General features: G+C 35.0%; 1 protein-coding gene across 4 annotated transcripts in view; it reads right to left on the bottom strand.

Annotated features, from left to right (window-relative positions):
* Positions 1–14,144, bottom strand: part of MCTP2 (multiple C2 and transmembrane domain containing 2) — a 214,555-nt gene that overhangs the window by 19,444 nt on the left and 180,967 nt on the right. For all 4 annotated transcript variants that reach the window (XM_036735251.1, XM_036735246.1, XM_036735247.1 and 1 more), the window contains one exon: positions 11,843–11,884. In XM_036735251.1, the coding sequence (XP_036591146.1) occupies positions 11,843–11,884 (42 nt within the window). The remainder of the gene's footprint in view (positions 1–11,842; positions 11,885–14,144) is intronic.

Raw genomic sequence — 14,144 nt, 5'->3', positions numbered from 1 at the left:
AGATGAAGGGGAGAGCTACTGTATCACTCCTATGTAGCTTCTGGGAAAGGAATCTTCACAGTTTAAGAGAAGTTATCTTTCCTATGAGATATATTGTTAATATAATGAGATATATATAGTCTCTCTATGTCCCACTTCATATCTTGGATCTGTAGGCAAGGGTTTGAAGAAGAGGGCAGAGACTGATGACCATGCTTCACTTCTGCCTTCCCCAAATAAGAATATGTTGCAGTTCCCAGCAATACTACAATAATTCCAATTTTAGTTGCTTCTACTACTTTCCCTTCTTTGTACTACTCTAATGGCTCTGACAATTTTATATTTTTCAATCTGATTTTTTAATTCTTTGCTTCCCTTTCTTTTCGAACTCCCAAGTCTTTCAGCATCTTGTATTCGATAATTAGTTATGCTGTCTCTCTGACCTAATTCATGCTCAGCAATCCAAAAACATATATTAACTGAACACAATCATGAAAACCCACCTATGTTTGCTGCATAAGGGCTCATGTGTACAAAGGGACATTTGAGAACATTTGGGAATATGATACAAAGGGCAGATGTTGTTTCCCCTTTCTAACAGCCTACAGTTTAGGTCAAAACAATTTCTTGAGCAATGACTAAAATTTCCACCCGGTTCAATTTCATAAATTTTTCCCTTTTTAATGAAGCATTTTCTCCTGCCCCCCCCCCCCCCACAGAAACCAAACATCCAATTGGATTCTTGTTATCAAGAAGAAAATTAAGTTAGCAAACCAAAATAAGAAATTACACTTACAAAAGTCATCTTACTTTCTAATTGGCTTGACCTTTGAGTAATTCTATATTAAAGATGAGGCAAAAAAGGCTTACCACATGAATTTGGTCTAGTAATGTTATCAGTTTGCACAAGAGACCAAGTCTCTCTCCTATACCTTCCCTAGAATAAAAAAAATCACTTTCCCTGCTTCTTCTTCTTATAGATTCTCCAGTAAAACTAGTTTGATACTCAAAGTGGGGTGGAAAATTAATTGTTGGAAGTGTTTATGCCCATATCAGTGGCAAACACATCTCCTTAAGAGGATTTTGTAGCCATGTGGAAAAGTGCTGGGATAATTATTTGGGGTTAGGGCATGGAAAATGAAATATCATCTAACCTTAAGCATGAGTGACTCTCAAGATATTATCCTTACTCCTCTTTTCTTCTCACTCAGAAGGGAAACAAGGGACAGGTAGGTGGCACACTGGATAGAGTGCTGGGCCTGGAGTTAGGAAGACTTGATTTCAAATCCAACCTCCAACACTTACAAGCTGTGTGACCCTGAGCAAGTCACTTAACCCCTATTTTCCTATTTTCCTCAAAGGTAAAAAGAAGATAACAATAGCACCTATGTCCCAGGGTTCTTTTGAGCATCAAATGAGATAATTACAAACTGCTTAGCACAGTGCCTGGCACGCAGTAAGCAATAAATAAATGTTAGCTATTAATAAAAATTAGCTATCAGTTCCACAAATTTTCCTGAGGCAACTTCACCAATGACTTCAAATATGCCATGCATACATGTCCCAAATAAAACTCTACTTTCACCCTCTCCCCAGAGCTCTAGCTTCATATTTCCACTTGTCTGCTGGGTATCTCCAGCCAGATGTTTGACCCACACCGTGGGGCATCTCAGAACATGACAGGTCTCAAACAAGAGTATACCTTTTCCCTTAAACTTCCTCCTAACATCTATTTCTGCCACTCAGCAGCTCTGGCTGGCAACTTAAGAATTCTCTTTGACTCCTCTATTCCTTACTCCACAGTCCAATTAGTCATTAAGTTTAATTAATTCTTCCTCTGAAGTCTTTTGCAACTGCAACCTCCTGTTAGGTCCCATTGCAAAAGACCTTCTTTAGGTCCTCCCCGCCCCTTTTGCTGATTTTACTGTAAAACTTTCCTAACTGGATTTCTTGCGCCAGTCTATCATCTCAATTCCAAACTTTACATTAATCTTAAAAAAAACAAAACTAGTAACTTTTATTTTGAACTTAACAATTCATTCTGACCCTCCTCATAAAATTTCCATTTACAAAATGGAACCAAAAAGGAAGAGATATGAAACCGTGAATCTCTATTGCGTAGTTGCTTTAATTAAATCACGTAACAGATTCAACACATTACTTTCAACTTTTTAAAAATATTCATTTTCTTTTACTATTATAAAGTCATGCTTCTCTATGGTTTCTTCTAATTCATCATGTTACTTTCAATTGTGCTTCTCTGCATTTTCTTCTGAATCCCCTTCTATTTTTTTCTGTTCATTTAAAACAAATGCTTCACTGACCATCTTTTCTTTTTTTCCTTTTCTGGCAACAGTATTGCTAGGACCTCTATCCCCCCCCATCCCCAATCTCTGCCCACTAGGAAAAAAGGAAAAAGAAAAGCACAATTTTTCTAACAAAAATATAGTAAAACAAAACAAACCCATACATTGTCCATGTTCACGAAACAGTTCTCATTTGACAGCATCTCTGTCAGGAGTTATAACTCATGAACTGGGTTCCCAATGCACTATTATGATCAAGTCTAGGAAAATATTTCACTGGCTCCCTATTTCTTACTTGATCCAAGGCTTTCTACAATCTGCCTCCAGCCAAACTTTCTAGTCCTTTCTTCTATGGCATCCCTTCACATGGTCTATGTACCAGTCAAACTAGACTAACAGTCTTCATCCTCTTTTCTTAGCCTGTCTTATTTCATCCTCATGCCTTTGCTCGTGATATTCTCTATGTCTGGAAATCCTCATCTACTAAAGTGCTTCTTTTTCCTTCAAGGTCCACTCAGTTTCAGCTTCTTCCATGAAAACTTTCCTGACTTTTCAACTGTAAGTGAGTCCATTAGCCTCAACTTTCTCATAGTTCTTTACCAGCACCTTTTTCTTTGCACCTGTTCCACTCTAGTGCATGTCAGTTATTTGTATACATGCATTTGTGAACACATACCCCTTCACTTTTGCCTCCCCCCGCCCCACCCCAGTTTCTCTTTAGTGCCTAATATAGTGTCTTGTATATATTAAATACTTAAGGAACATTTACTGAATTAGATATCGCCATGGGACAAAAACCTTCATATACACTGCTAGCTTTACCTCTGAACCAACCCCCAAGTGGAAAAGACATTGAGTTTTTTGTGGTAATCTGTGTTTTATAAGTATTATATATAATCCTAGTTGGAGGAAATAGCCTTCCTTTCTGTCCCTAACTGGTCTCAATACATGGATGTAGCCATGAAGGTTGTTTTTTTTTTGTTTGTGTTGTTTTGTTTCAAAGAGGATTTATAACAACTTGTTGAAGTGTTTCCACAACCTACCTGTCCTTTGAGGCCCAACCCACTTCAAGTCTTTCTGTGAAGCTTGGCCAGAAACCCCAACCTACATTATTCTATCAAGTCTTTCACATCTTTTTGCTTATTGCTTATGCTGATTGATCATAGAAATAGCACATCATTCATGGAACAAACATTTATTCAATGTCCACTGGGGACAGAGCTTTGTACTAAGGCTAGGGTATATAGAAATAAGACGAAGATACAGATAAGATGCAGCCCTTGCCTTCATGAAGCTTACAGGCATAAAAGTCATGGATATAGATAATTACGATACATAGGATGTAAGTATATATGTTTTATTATTTGTCTGTACTTCATTTACTATGTTATTTTATATTGTATATCATCATGATCTCTAATTATTCCCTGTAGGTTATCTTCTCCCCCTCCACTTCATAGGAATTATAATATCTTTTCCGGCAGAGACAACATTTTATGTTTTTATTTCCCAAAGACTAACACAATTCCTTAACACAATTTATTCAATTCACCGACTGATTCCACCTTCTTTTGCACTAAAATTATTTCTGTTCTCTCTCCCTGCTCTCTTTTTCAATGGACTGCATAATCTTATGTATTCTGTCACTTGTATATGTTTTAAAGAAACATGAATTTGAGAGGCAGCATGGTGAAGTGGCAAAAACACTGGACTCAGCAAGACCTTGCTCCAAATCCTGCCTCGTTTACCAGCTCTGTGATCCTAGAAAGCCACGTAATCTCCCTAGGCCTCAGTTTCCTTCTCTGCAAAAATGGTCTTGATGACTTCTCTGTCCATTTTACCTGTTTGTAGGATTCTGTGATCCTTTGCATTTATGGAGGAACTATGAAAACATTTAGCTGCAGATATCTACTTATATCTTCACTTATTGGTACAAAGAACAGTAGTGATTTCACTTGCAAGTGAAAAGTTAGGTAAAGGCAAAAATTATAGAGGAACCTACAATTTTGTGATTTACATACTGAATGAGGCATCAGTACCAGCATCCAACAGAGTACAGAGACTCGCTTGTTCCAGAGTAAATACCCTTATCTAACTTACAGAAAACTGGAGATAACATAATTTTTAGAAAAATGATCTTCCAGGACATGTCTACTCACGCTGCCCTGAGCTGTAAGAAAGATCATCTGGCAGTTCTATCTATATCATGCTGGCTTTATTTACACATTTCAAATTGAACTACGAAATGTGGTGATAACACAGTTTAGCAAAGACAACATTACATCTGCTGCAGCTACTAAGCCTCCAAGAAAAGTAACACTGATTCATTCAGAAAGACATAATAGCAATCACAGATGCTTACTTTTTTATACCTAGCACCAAAATGTAGAGCTGATATTTTCGATATTTAACATATAATATGCATGGAAAGAGAGAAATACAATGACAAGAGCAAGTAGATAAACTAGATAATATGAGTTAAGGAATCTCTAATTATGTTAAATTCCTATATCTTAGAAAAATCCCAGAACTGTCACCATCTCATTTACAGTAGTTTTAAAAGAAGAGCATATATATATATATATATATATATATATATATATATATATATATCACAGAGTAATAATTAATATTTATATAGCTTAGGAGCTTGAAAATTATATAAGGGGAGAAGTCATCAAGTGAGCAAACATGTCATAGGTCACAAGAAATAAAAGGGTGGAATTTTGAGTTCTAGAATTCATATCTAATTATTCTCTATTTCATCATGGATTGTCAAGAAAAATTGGGCTCCTATGGTTCTAGGAAATTTGATAAACTGTGCATATATGACATAAACACTTAACTTCTTACATTATGATGCCTGTGTTTCCTTTTCCATCAGACCCTGGAAAATATAAACTGAAACCAAGGTCTTTTTAAGACATTTTACCATCACTTGGCTGCTTAGGTGACATTAAGACAATAACTATATGATTCATTAAAATAGACTGATTTTGAAGGTTTAAAATGCATGTTCTGGAGTGTTTAGGTAGATTAATAATGAATATTCTGCCTATTTCTGGATAACAACTTATGCTTTTTCTCTACCAATCCCAAACCCCAATTGCCACAACTGATTTTTTTAATAAAGAGTCCAATCTTTCTTCAAGGCCTTTTCTCTTCCTAATTTCTCAGATGATTACAGCACTGTAGGTGAAATAAACTAGTCTTGAGCCTCTGGGAGAGAATTAACACCATCAAAATGAATTTACAACTGAGAATTAATTATACAATCAGTATGTTACTTTAAATCTTTCCTGCATGGTCTGATTTAAGAAAAAAAAAAACCTTCATTTCTCCATTAATTGCCTGAGCTAAAACAGGGACACATTGCTGAAGATTAACTATGCCAGGGAAAAATATATTTTACATGTTTAAAAATTAAGTAGTGTTTGTCACAATAATGCACATCAACTTTGTCAACAAATAGATTCAAATTTCTACCTTCAAGTTCTTTGTTGAATATGTTATTTTAAGTATTAGTCAGACTAAAAAAATACCGTTTTGCCAAAAGAATATAACTTGTTTCTCTGAGCCTGACATGACTGAATATTGATAATTTGAATAGATTTTAAAGCAATGTTCAGCATGAAAAAAGTCATTATCTGTCTTTAAAAAGTCACCAAGAGTATGAGCTGATTTTTCTTTATAAGCAATAGAAATTGTTTTGAGGATTCCTATCTGAATGTACCAGAAATTGCCTTTATGACTCCCTTCCTATGAGAAAGCTTGTACTTTTAAAAAAATCAAACCACTTTGTATGTTATTAGAATGTGGGTGGAAGGAGATGTTCTAAATTCTAATAGAATACTTCCTACTCAAGTAGTATCTATTACACTCAATGTTAGGGAAATGAACACAACTGAGAATTTAGGCTTTGAATCAATATCAATTCTAAGTGGTTTTATGCTGTTCTAATTTCCTGTACATTACATAAAGCACTCACACACTGCACATGTAACTTTCACACAATTGGTATTCATCAACACATTTTTTGGCACGCAACAGGAAACTCATCTGGTATCAAGCCAGAGGGCTCAAGCAGTAAAAGTAATGAAGAACGAAAAATGGAAAAATAATGATAATTCATGAATGAAAAACCTGGGACAGTTTAGAAAAATCTTCTTTGGAACTTTTGCTAGCCTTCGGGCAAGTTTAAACTTTCATGAAAAGCTTATATGAGGCAGATAACCCAGAATGACATTGTCATTGCAAGCTAAACAGGGCTAATTTTTCCAAAGAATTCTTTCAGTAGTGAATGTAAAAAGGGATTTTTGTTTTGAAAGAGAACCTTAGAGTCTGAGATTCTGAGGAGTTTTGGATCCTTTATGTATGTGATATAAAAGACAATACAAATCACTAACAACACTATATTTTCCTCAGAACCCTAATTTAATAGATCTATTCTTAAATTATGCCTTTTGAAGAATTACTTTCCAATTGAGGACTTTATAGTTTTTTGGGGGTGGCTGTTGTAGATGGGAGGTGAACAAAAAATCCTACTTCAAATTTTATATAACAAAATGGCACATTAGGAAAATTAGACCTTGGTTTCCATATCACACAGGAGTAATAGTAATTCATTAATACCAATATCATATAATGTTATATAGATAATAAATAACAGCTGCCATTCTAACAGACACATGAAGAAAATACATAGAAGAACAGGTGACTCTAAAATCAGACTACTCATAAGACTATTTAATATTGGAGAGGGAAGGAACTTTAGAGAACATCTAGTCCAAGGCCTGAATTTTACAGATTAGGAAACTGGGCCTAGTTAAGTGGCAGAATTGGTACTAAAATCCAAGACAGCACTCCCAAAGAGTAGGGCTCTTTCTACTATGAATGCTACACTGGATCTCCTTTATTACATTTTGAATGGAGAATTATCCTTGGTTGACAGGAGGATATAACACTCATTTAAAAGTCCTCTACACAAAAGCCAAATTACAGTACTGTGAAGCACATGCTTTCCTCTTCAGCACAAAAAAATGTCAAATGTGAGTTGGACTACCTGAAAACAGTATAAAGGACTCACTAAAACATTTGGAATATCCCAGAACCAGAAAGTAACTAAACTTCCTGGAGCAATTGGCTTGATTTCAAAGCAGGTTTAAATATGTCTTGTATAAATCCTACAAATTTTCCAATATGACCTTTATTGGTAGTAAAAGCCAAAATTCTGTTTTGAAAATTTATGAGAAAATAGGTTGTGTTTTTGAAAAAGAAAATTTGAGGAAGTTGATGTCTCAATGAAATGCCTACAGGAAATGGAGAAAGCAATCCCTTCTCATTCACAACATGAATAAACTGATAATTAAGAATTGGCTCTGATCCACTTTACTATTAAAGTCTTGAAACTATGATGGCACGGTAAAAATGTTAGCAATTAAATCAATTCATAGCCAAAATAATATTAAATCAAATTAAAAGGAGTTAAATCAAAATGACCATTTACTTTATTACTTTGACAATTATTCATAATCAGGCTGCTACAAAATGTCATGTAGATGGGTTTTAACTTACCCTTTGTATATCTCCCACAGAATATATGAGCAAACAACTAATCATTCAAAATTAATTTTTAAACCAAGTTCTTTCCTTTTAATTCCTAGTTTAGGAAGTAACACTTCACAATCTTCAAGTACTGTTTAACATACAGTAATACTGCCTTCCAGCTGGCCACAAAAAAGCACATTACTAATAAAAAATGGTTCTGAGTTGAGCATTTTCCAAGGAAGGGATAAAAAGAAACTTAGCTAACCATCCTCTCACTATCAGTTTGAGAGAAAAAATAAAGTTTCCTCCAAGGACACCAGTCTTCCCTGATAACAATCCTATGCACCATTCTACTTTGTAAGAATGCAGCAAGATAAGTCATTCTAGACTTGACCTACCTAATCCAAAGTGTCATGAACCTGAATTTTCAGAGAGGGCCATTTTCAGCATGTATCATGTGTATCTCTTTCCAAAAAAGCTATGCCTCTATTAATGCTAGGAGGATTAATGTGTTTAGAGAAGGCAGTCCAATTTAAACACTAAAAAATCATTGATTTCAAAGCTACTTAAATGTTGATGATGATCTGATTGGTCAAAAAATGAGATAACTAATTTGTATTTTTAATTACAAAATATTTCTTATTCAACAAACATTTATTACCTATACTTCTAATCTCTTAGAGCAAAGGAGACGTACCTCCTTCTGTTCATAATTTATATTTTGTCAGTAGTGCTTTAGGAGAACCTGTAATGGGAAAGCTTAGTCCTCTCAGAAAGATGTAGAAGACCTGGAGTCTGCAACTCTGACTTGTGATAGTCAGATTTTAAAGACCACCAGGTAGACAAGGTGCTTCTAACTTCCCTCTACCCAACTCCTGTCCCAAAGAGCAGCAAAAAGTTCTTTAAGCTTAATTTTTCTCCTTGTGCCCTTATCATTCCTCCCTCCTGATGTTAATGATAAATGCTGAAAATCTTCTATGTAAGTGATTGTTGGGCTGGAAAAAGAGAGAAACTCTAATGCAATTATTTATACCTTCAGGAATGAAAACAAGATATTATTGTCTTGAGTGACCTTTCCTAAGTATGGGGATACAGCATTTTACACAATAAACTCTTGGTTCATGTTTCAATTACTGACCTTTACTGTGTAGAAAATTAATGCAATTTTCATTGTAATCCATCCGTACAAATAAGGCCCATACGGAAGGATTCCACATGCTAAATCTAACACAAATAGAAAATGTCATCTCTTTGCTACCAGATGAACCTTGCCATTATCTGTTCTGCTGGGTCTTTGCTGAATTCCACTTGCAACAAACAATTTCTTATATATACCATTAGTTATAAGAGAGAATGGGCATCCTATTTTCAAAGTTTAGTTTTGAAAATTGGCTTTTTTAAAGTCAGAAAACTAGCTACATTGAAAAGTCTCAGATAACTGATGAAGAAAGGAAGCCAACTATGCTAAGCCAAATTTTGGTTACTAATATAAGATACATACAGGCACTGTAAGTAATGAAAAGAACAAAAAGTTTCTATGATGTAATTTAATAATTGTTGCAATTCCAGAAGATAAAAAAGATGGTAGGCCCCAAAACTGACACGCCATAATCTGAACTGTACATCCAAGACAGCCAAAATCTCTACATGTATTTGTCCATTGAGGAGACTGCCAAGGAGTCTTGGAATTTAGTAGGGAGGAGAGCTGACAATTAAGGGTTGTCATTTTCAAGGTTGATAGTTTAGGTAGAAAAGAGTTCTTTTGCTCTTCTGTTTTTGAACTAAATGTCTGTATATTTAGAATTTGTAAACAGATCATCTCTTACACAGTGGGTTACAATTCCCAGAAGCAGGGTCTGTTATGTCTAACATACAACAAAAACCAGAAAAGCCCTGGATAAATATCTTGATGCAGAACATTAATGATGGCAAACAGAAGTGTGTGCATCACATCGTGAACCTTGTATACTATGTAGTGATTTTAGCCTTGGCAGTTAGTATGAGAGGGTTGGTAGATTAGGAGACAGTACAAGTCATGTGTGCATAGATATGTATACAAACATATACTTATTGCCATAAGAATTCTAAAGTTTCAAATTTTCATTCATTCCAAAGTCAGTATTGTAGTTTGTCTTCTTAAGGGAGGGAGGAAATGCACATTGGGAGAATGTAAAGGTTTTTTTGTAACTATCAAACCTCTCAGTAATAATGGAGGAGGCAGGAAGAAAGATGAGAGTGGCATATTTAAGAACATCAGCTTCAGGTTCATGGAATTGTATCAGAGAAAACAGATCTTATAGTAAAATGTTTATATTTGAGGGCAATGCTTTGCTAAAGCATTTTCTAAAGATGCTAATGGCTGATATAAAATGACCCTTCGTCCTCAACTAAAGTCCAAGCCAAAGATTACACTTAAACAAGATTATTAGAGAGATGTCATGTCATAGGGGAAAGGGTACTGGCATTGGAGTCAGGAGACCTGGATTCAGATCCTACCTGAGATTCTTATTGCCTGAAAATACAAGGGCTAAACATAACCTCTCAGCACCTCATTTTCTGTGTACCACAGAAAATCTGGTTATGGCCTTGAGAGTAGTAATTTATGATATTTTAATCAAAATAATTAGAGTATACAGGTTTACACGACTTATTTCTTTATAACAGTGCATCTCTCATGCTATTTATTAACATTCAACGATCAACAAATTGATTACCTTTTTTATTTATTTATGTGTGTTTGGTATTTTCCTGACAAGATGACTGTGGCTACCTCTCAGGAAGGGTCTAATCCAAGGAACTAACTTGGATCTTAAACAATTTTCTTATTGTGGTTGTGACACTGAGATGTTAACCATGAATTCTGTCTAAAATCCTGGTTAACCAGAAGTCAACAATGCCGTATATAATAGAATACTACTTTTCATTTTGAAGCTTTGTCAATAATGAAATTGACTTCAACTTAATAAATACATAAGAGTATAAATATAATTTATATAATGAGTACAAGATAACTTAAATCAAATTGATATAATAAAATAATAAAAAAAATAAAACTAAGTACAAACTATGTGCATAGATAGAAAGAAACTTTAGATAAGATGACATTCTTAACCTTACTGAGCTTTTAGTTTGATGTAGTCATAGCCTTTGACTTAAAGGCTAGTTCTGGGCATTGGCCTCCTCAGTGCTGAGCTTTAACTATTTTTTCCATACCCCAATGCCTTGCTCTCCTATTTTGCTCCTTCTCCCTGATTTAGTCTACCCTAGTTTTTATCTACCCTAGTTTCAAATCTCTACATGTTTCCAGGAAGGAGGGAGGTACATTAAGCAAATGATGTCTGATTTGGAACTTCACTTTCTTAATTTTATTCCATAAGGTTTTGCCTGAAAGAAAGTCTACTGATAATAAAGCAGCAGGTTCAAGAGAATCTCCCTTGAGAGAAAGAAATGGGCAGACATACTTGGATATCCAGATGAAAATGGTGCCAGCAACAGCTGGGGAAGTGACAGACTCACACATTTGGTGACCAGACCAACACAGTGAAAATATCATTCCAAAGTAAGAGCTACTATACTTTAATTATTTTTGTTATTACATAGTGTCTTTTCTCCAAGAAAAAAAGGCACATCTCAGGTTGCTTCACTTAAAATGCTTTGTACAGACATCCCTTTACATTATTTTGCCATCTCATCCTGTTTTACCTCTCTCACATTTTTCTTTCAAAAATAACCACAAACTAGACATTACTGTGATCTCCAAATTAGCTTCCTTATAGATATCTGACTTTAGACCAGTCCTGCACAACTTGCAGTCCTTGGTGGGCTGCTTATGGCCCTTCGGCTCACCAAAGGATTTAGGGCAGCACCCCGCCCCCAAATGCAGGGGGAAACATCCTTTCCATGTAGAGGAAATCCTTTGGTGTGCTGCAAGCCTTCTGAGGGCCATAAGGGACATGCTGCAAGCATCCTGAGGGCCCCAAGTTGTTCAGGCCTGTTTTAGACATACTCACCTTATCATCTTCATCATAGTCATCATCTATGTCTGTGCTTTCCTGAAAGAAAAACACAATTAATTATTAATCATATCCTATTGACAACTACATTTAAAACATACATTAAAATATTCCATATATTTTAAAAAAGATCTCTCAAAATTTAAGTACCATTCATTATTTCAAAGTTCAACAGATCGTAAACATTATGCTACCTCCTCTTATCCCCTTTACTCAGTAAACTCTGGGGAAATCTCTATTACCTCAGATCCAATACATTTTCCTCAGTATGGCATTTATGGTTTTTCACAACATGATCCTTTCCTACCTTTTAAAGTTCTTTTTCTCATTACTTCTTTCCACACAATCTATAGAGTAGCTATATTGGCCTATTTGCTGTTTTTCAAATATAATATTCTACTTGCAATCTACCTTCACATTGAGGGTCTCCCATGCCTGGAATATTTTCTTTCTTTACTTCTGCCTCTGGAAATGGGTGGTTACATTCAAAACTCAACTCATACACCACTTTCCATATGAAATTAATCCTGGCGTCCCCAGCTGTTTTTGCCGTCCCTCTCAAAATTAACTTGTCATTTTATTTATTCATTTTATACACTCTCTATATTCTAATAAATATTAGAATATACATTACATATATATAATATATGTTATATACTTATATTCTAATGTATTCATTTTTACATATATTCGGTAAATGCTTATGTAGGTACATTTTGTCTTCCTATTAGAAAGTAATCTTGATGAAGAGGTCAGTTTCACGATTTTCTTTGTATTCCCAACAGCATTGTGGCTTACACATAGTAGGCACTTAATTGATTACTTCACAATCTATATAAAATTGTGAAGTATAAATATAGCTGTTAGAATTATATCCATAATTTGAAGGCAATAGGCTTTTAAATTCATTGCCAAGGTCTACTGTTTGTAAAGCATTTTGTTCTTAGTCTGATAAATGAACCAGTTGGTATATTAAGGCTGAGGACTCCATACTTAGTTTATTACGGGTTCATTGCTACAATGAGCGCTTTCCCTTTCATACACTGCTGAAAGATTGGATGGTAGAAAATACAGCAGTATGAATATAATCAATCTCAAGGATAAGATACAGATTTCTCTATGGCATTATAATTTTGCTTTGGTTTCTGTGGTGACAGGTGATTGGATTAAAAGACGAGGCAATGATCTGAACTTGAGGGCACTTGGCTCTCATTCAGGAGGTGCTAGAACAGCTGCCCAACTAATAGGTCTGTTCAGTTTAGTTTTTAAAAATTTGTCATTTAATAGGCAGATTTAAACCATACCACTAAAAGTGTAGAGAGCTTATACACATCTATGTGTAATTAGTTCTTAACACCTGATAGCTGTTTGAAAGGAATGCTGGATACTAAAAATTGGGATTTAAGTGCTAAAATCTTCCTTATGCTTCCTAGTTGGTAGTACAGGACACAGAATCAATTTCTTTCTATGCTCGATTATGAAAAGAGTTTCAGAACACTAAGATTAAAGGGGTGACTCCTTGAATTTACTGGAGTGGACTTTACTGATCACATAATGTCAACTAACATTGGCTAGAATTTGGTACCAAAGACGTGATTATCCTTGAATTTCACATGCTTCCATCCTGACTGACTTCACAGCATATGACTGGCATTCACTAGCGGCCTGTATGACACTCAGGGATCTTCAGATGAAAGGAAATAAAGTGCTCAGCATTGTCAGCAGGCAGTATTTCATGAAAGCAAATGAGGTCTTTAAAATAATAATAAAAAACCTCATCTCCGACTAGGGATTGGGGATAACTTGGCTTAAATGATTCATATCGCCCTCAAAACTTAGAAGTACATATTTTACCATTTAAGCTTAAAAAATGTGAAAAGTGATTATGCCATAACTACCAGATCTCAAGTTCACCTTAGGAAAAAAAATGCTGTATCTAGAATTTGGTGTACCTTAAGTCCTGGCTATTTTTCAAGATATAAGTATTTTTCTTCCTCTTTAAAAGTGTCAATTTATTTAGCACATTTTACCAAATAAAGTTTTACTTCTAATATTTAACAAAAAGAAAAAAGGAAAAAACTATGCTATTCAAGGGCAGAGAGATTTAGTAGATAGAGGAAGACCTGGGTTTAAGTCTTATGTCATACTTAATTAACTATATGACTTATACGGCAAGTCACAGGATCATAGATTTTGGAAGGGACCCTAAAACTTATCTAATCTATTTCCCCTCTTACAGATGAAGAAAATAAGGGGAAAAAGTGAAATGACTCCCCCAAGAACACACAGGTAGTAAGGT

This window comes from Trichosurus vulpecula, chromosome 8, assembly GCF_011100635.1.
Source record: "Trichosurus vulpecula isolate mTriVul1 chromosome 8, mTriVul1.pri, whole genome shotgun sequence".
NCBI classification, from domain to species: Eukaryota; Metazoa; Chordata; class Mammalia; order Diprotodontia; family Phalangeridae; genus Trichosurus; species Trichosurus vulpecula.
This window is presented reverse-complemented; position numbering and strand designations above follow the sequence as displayed.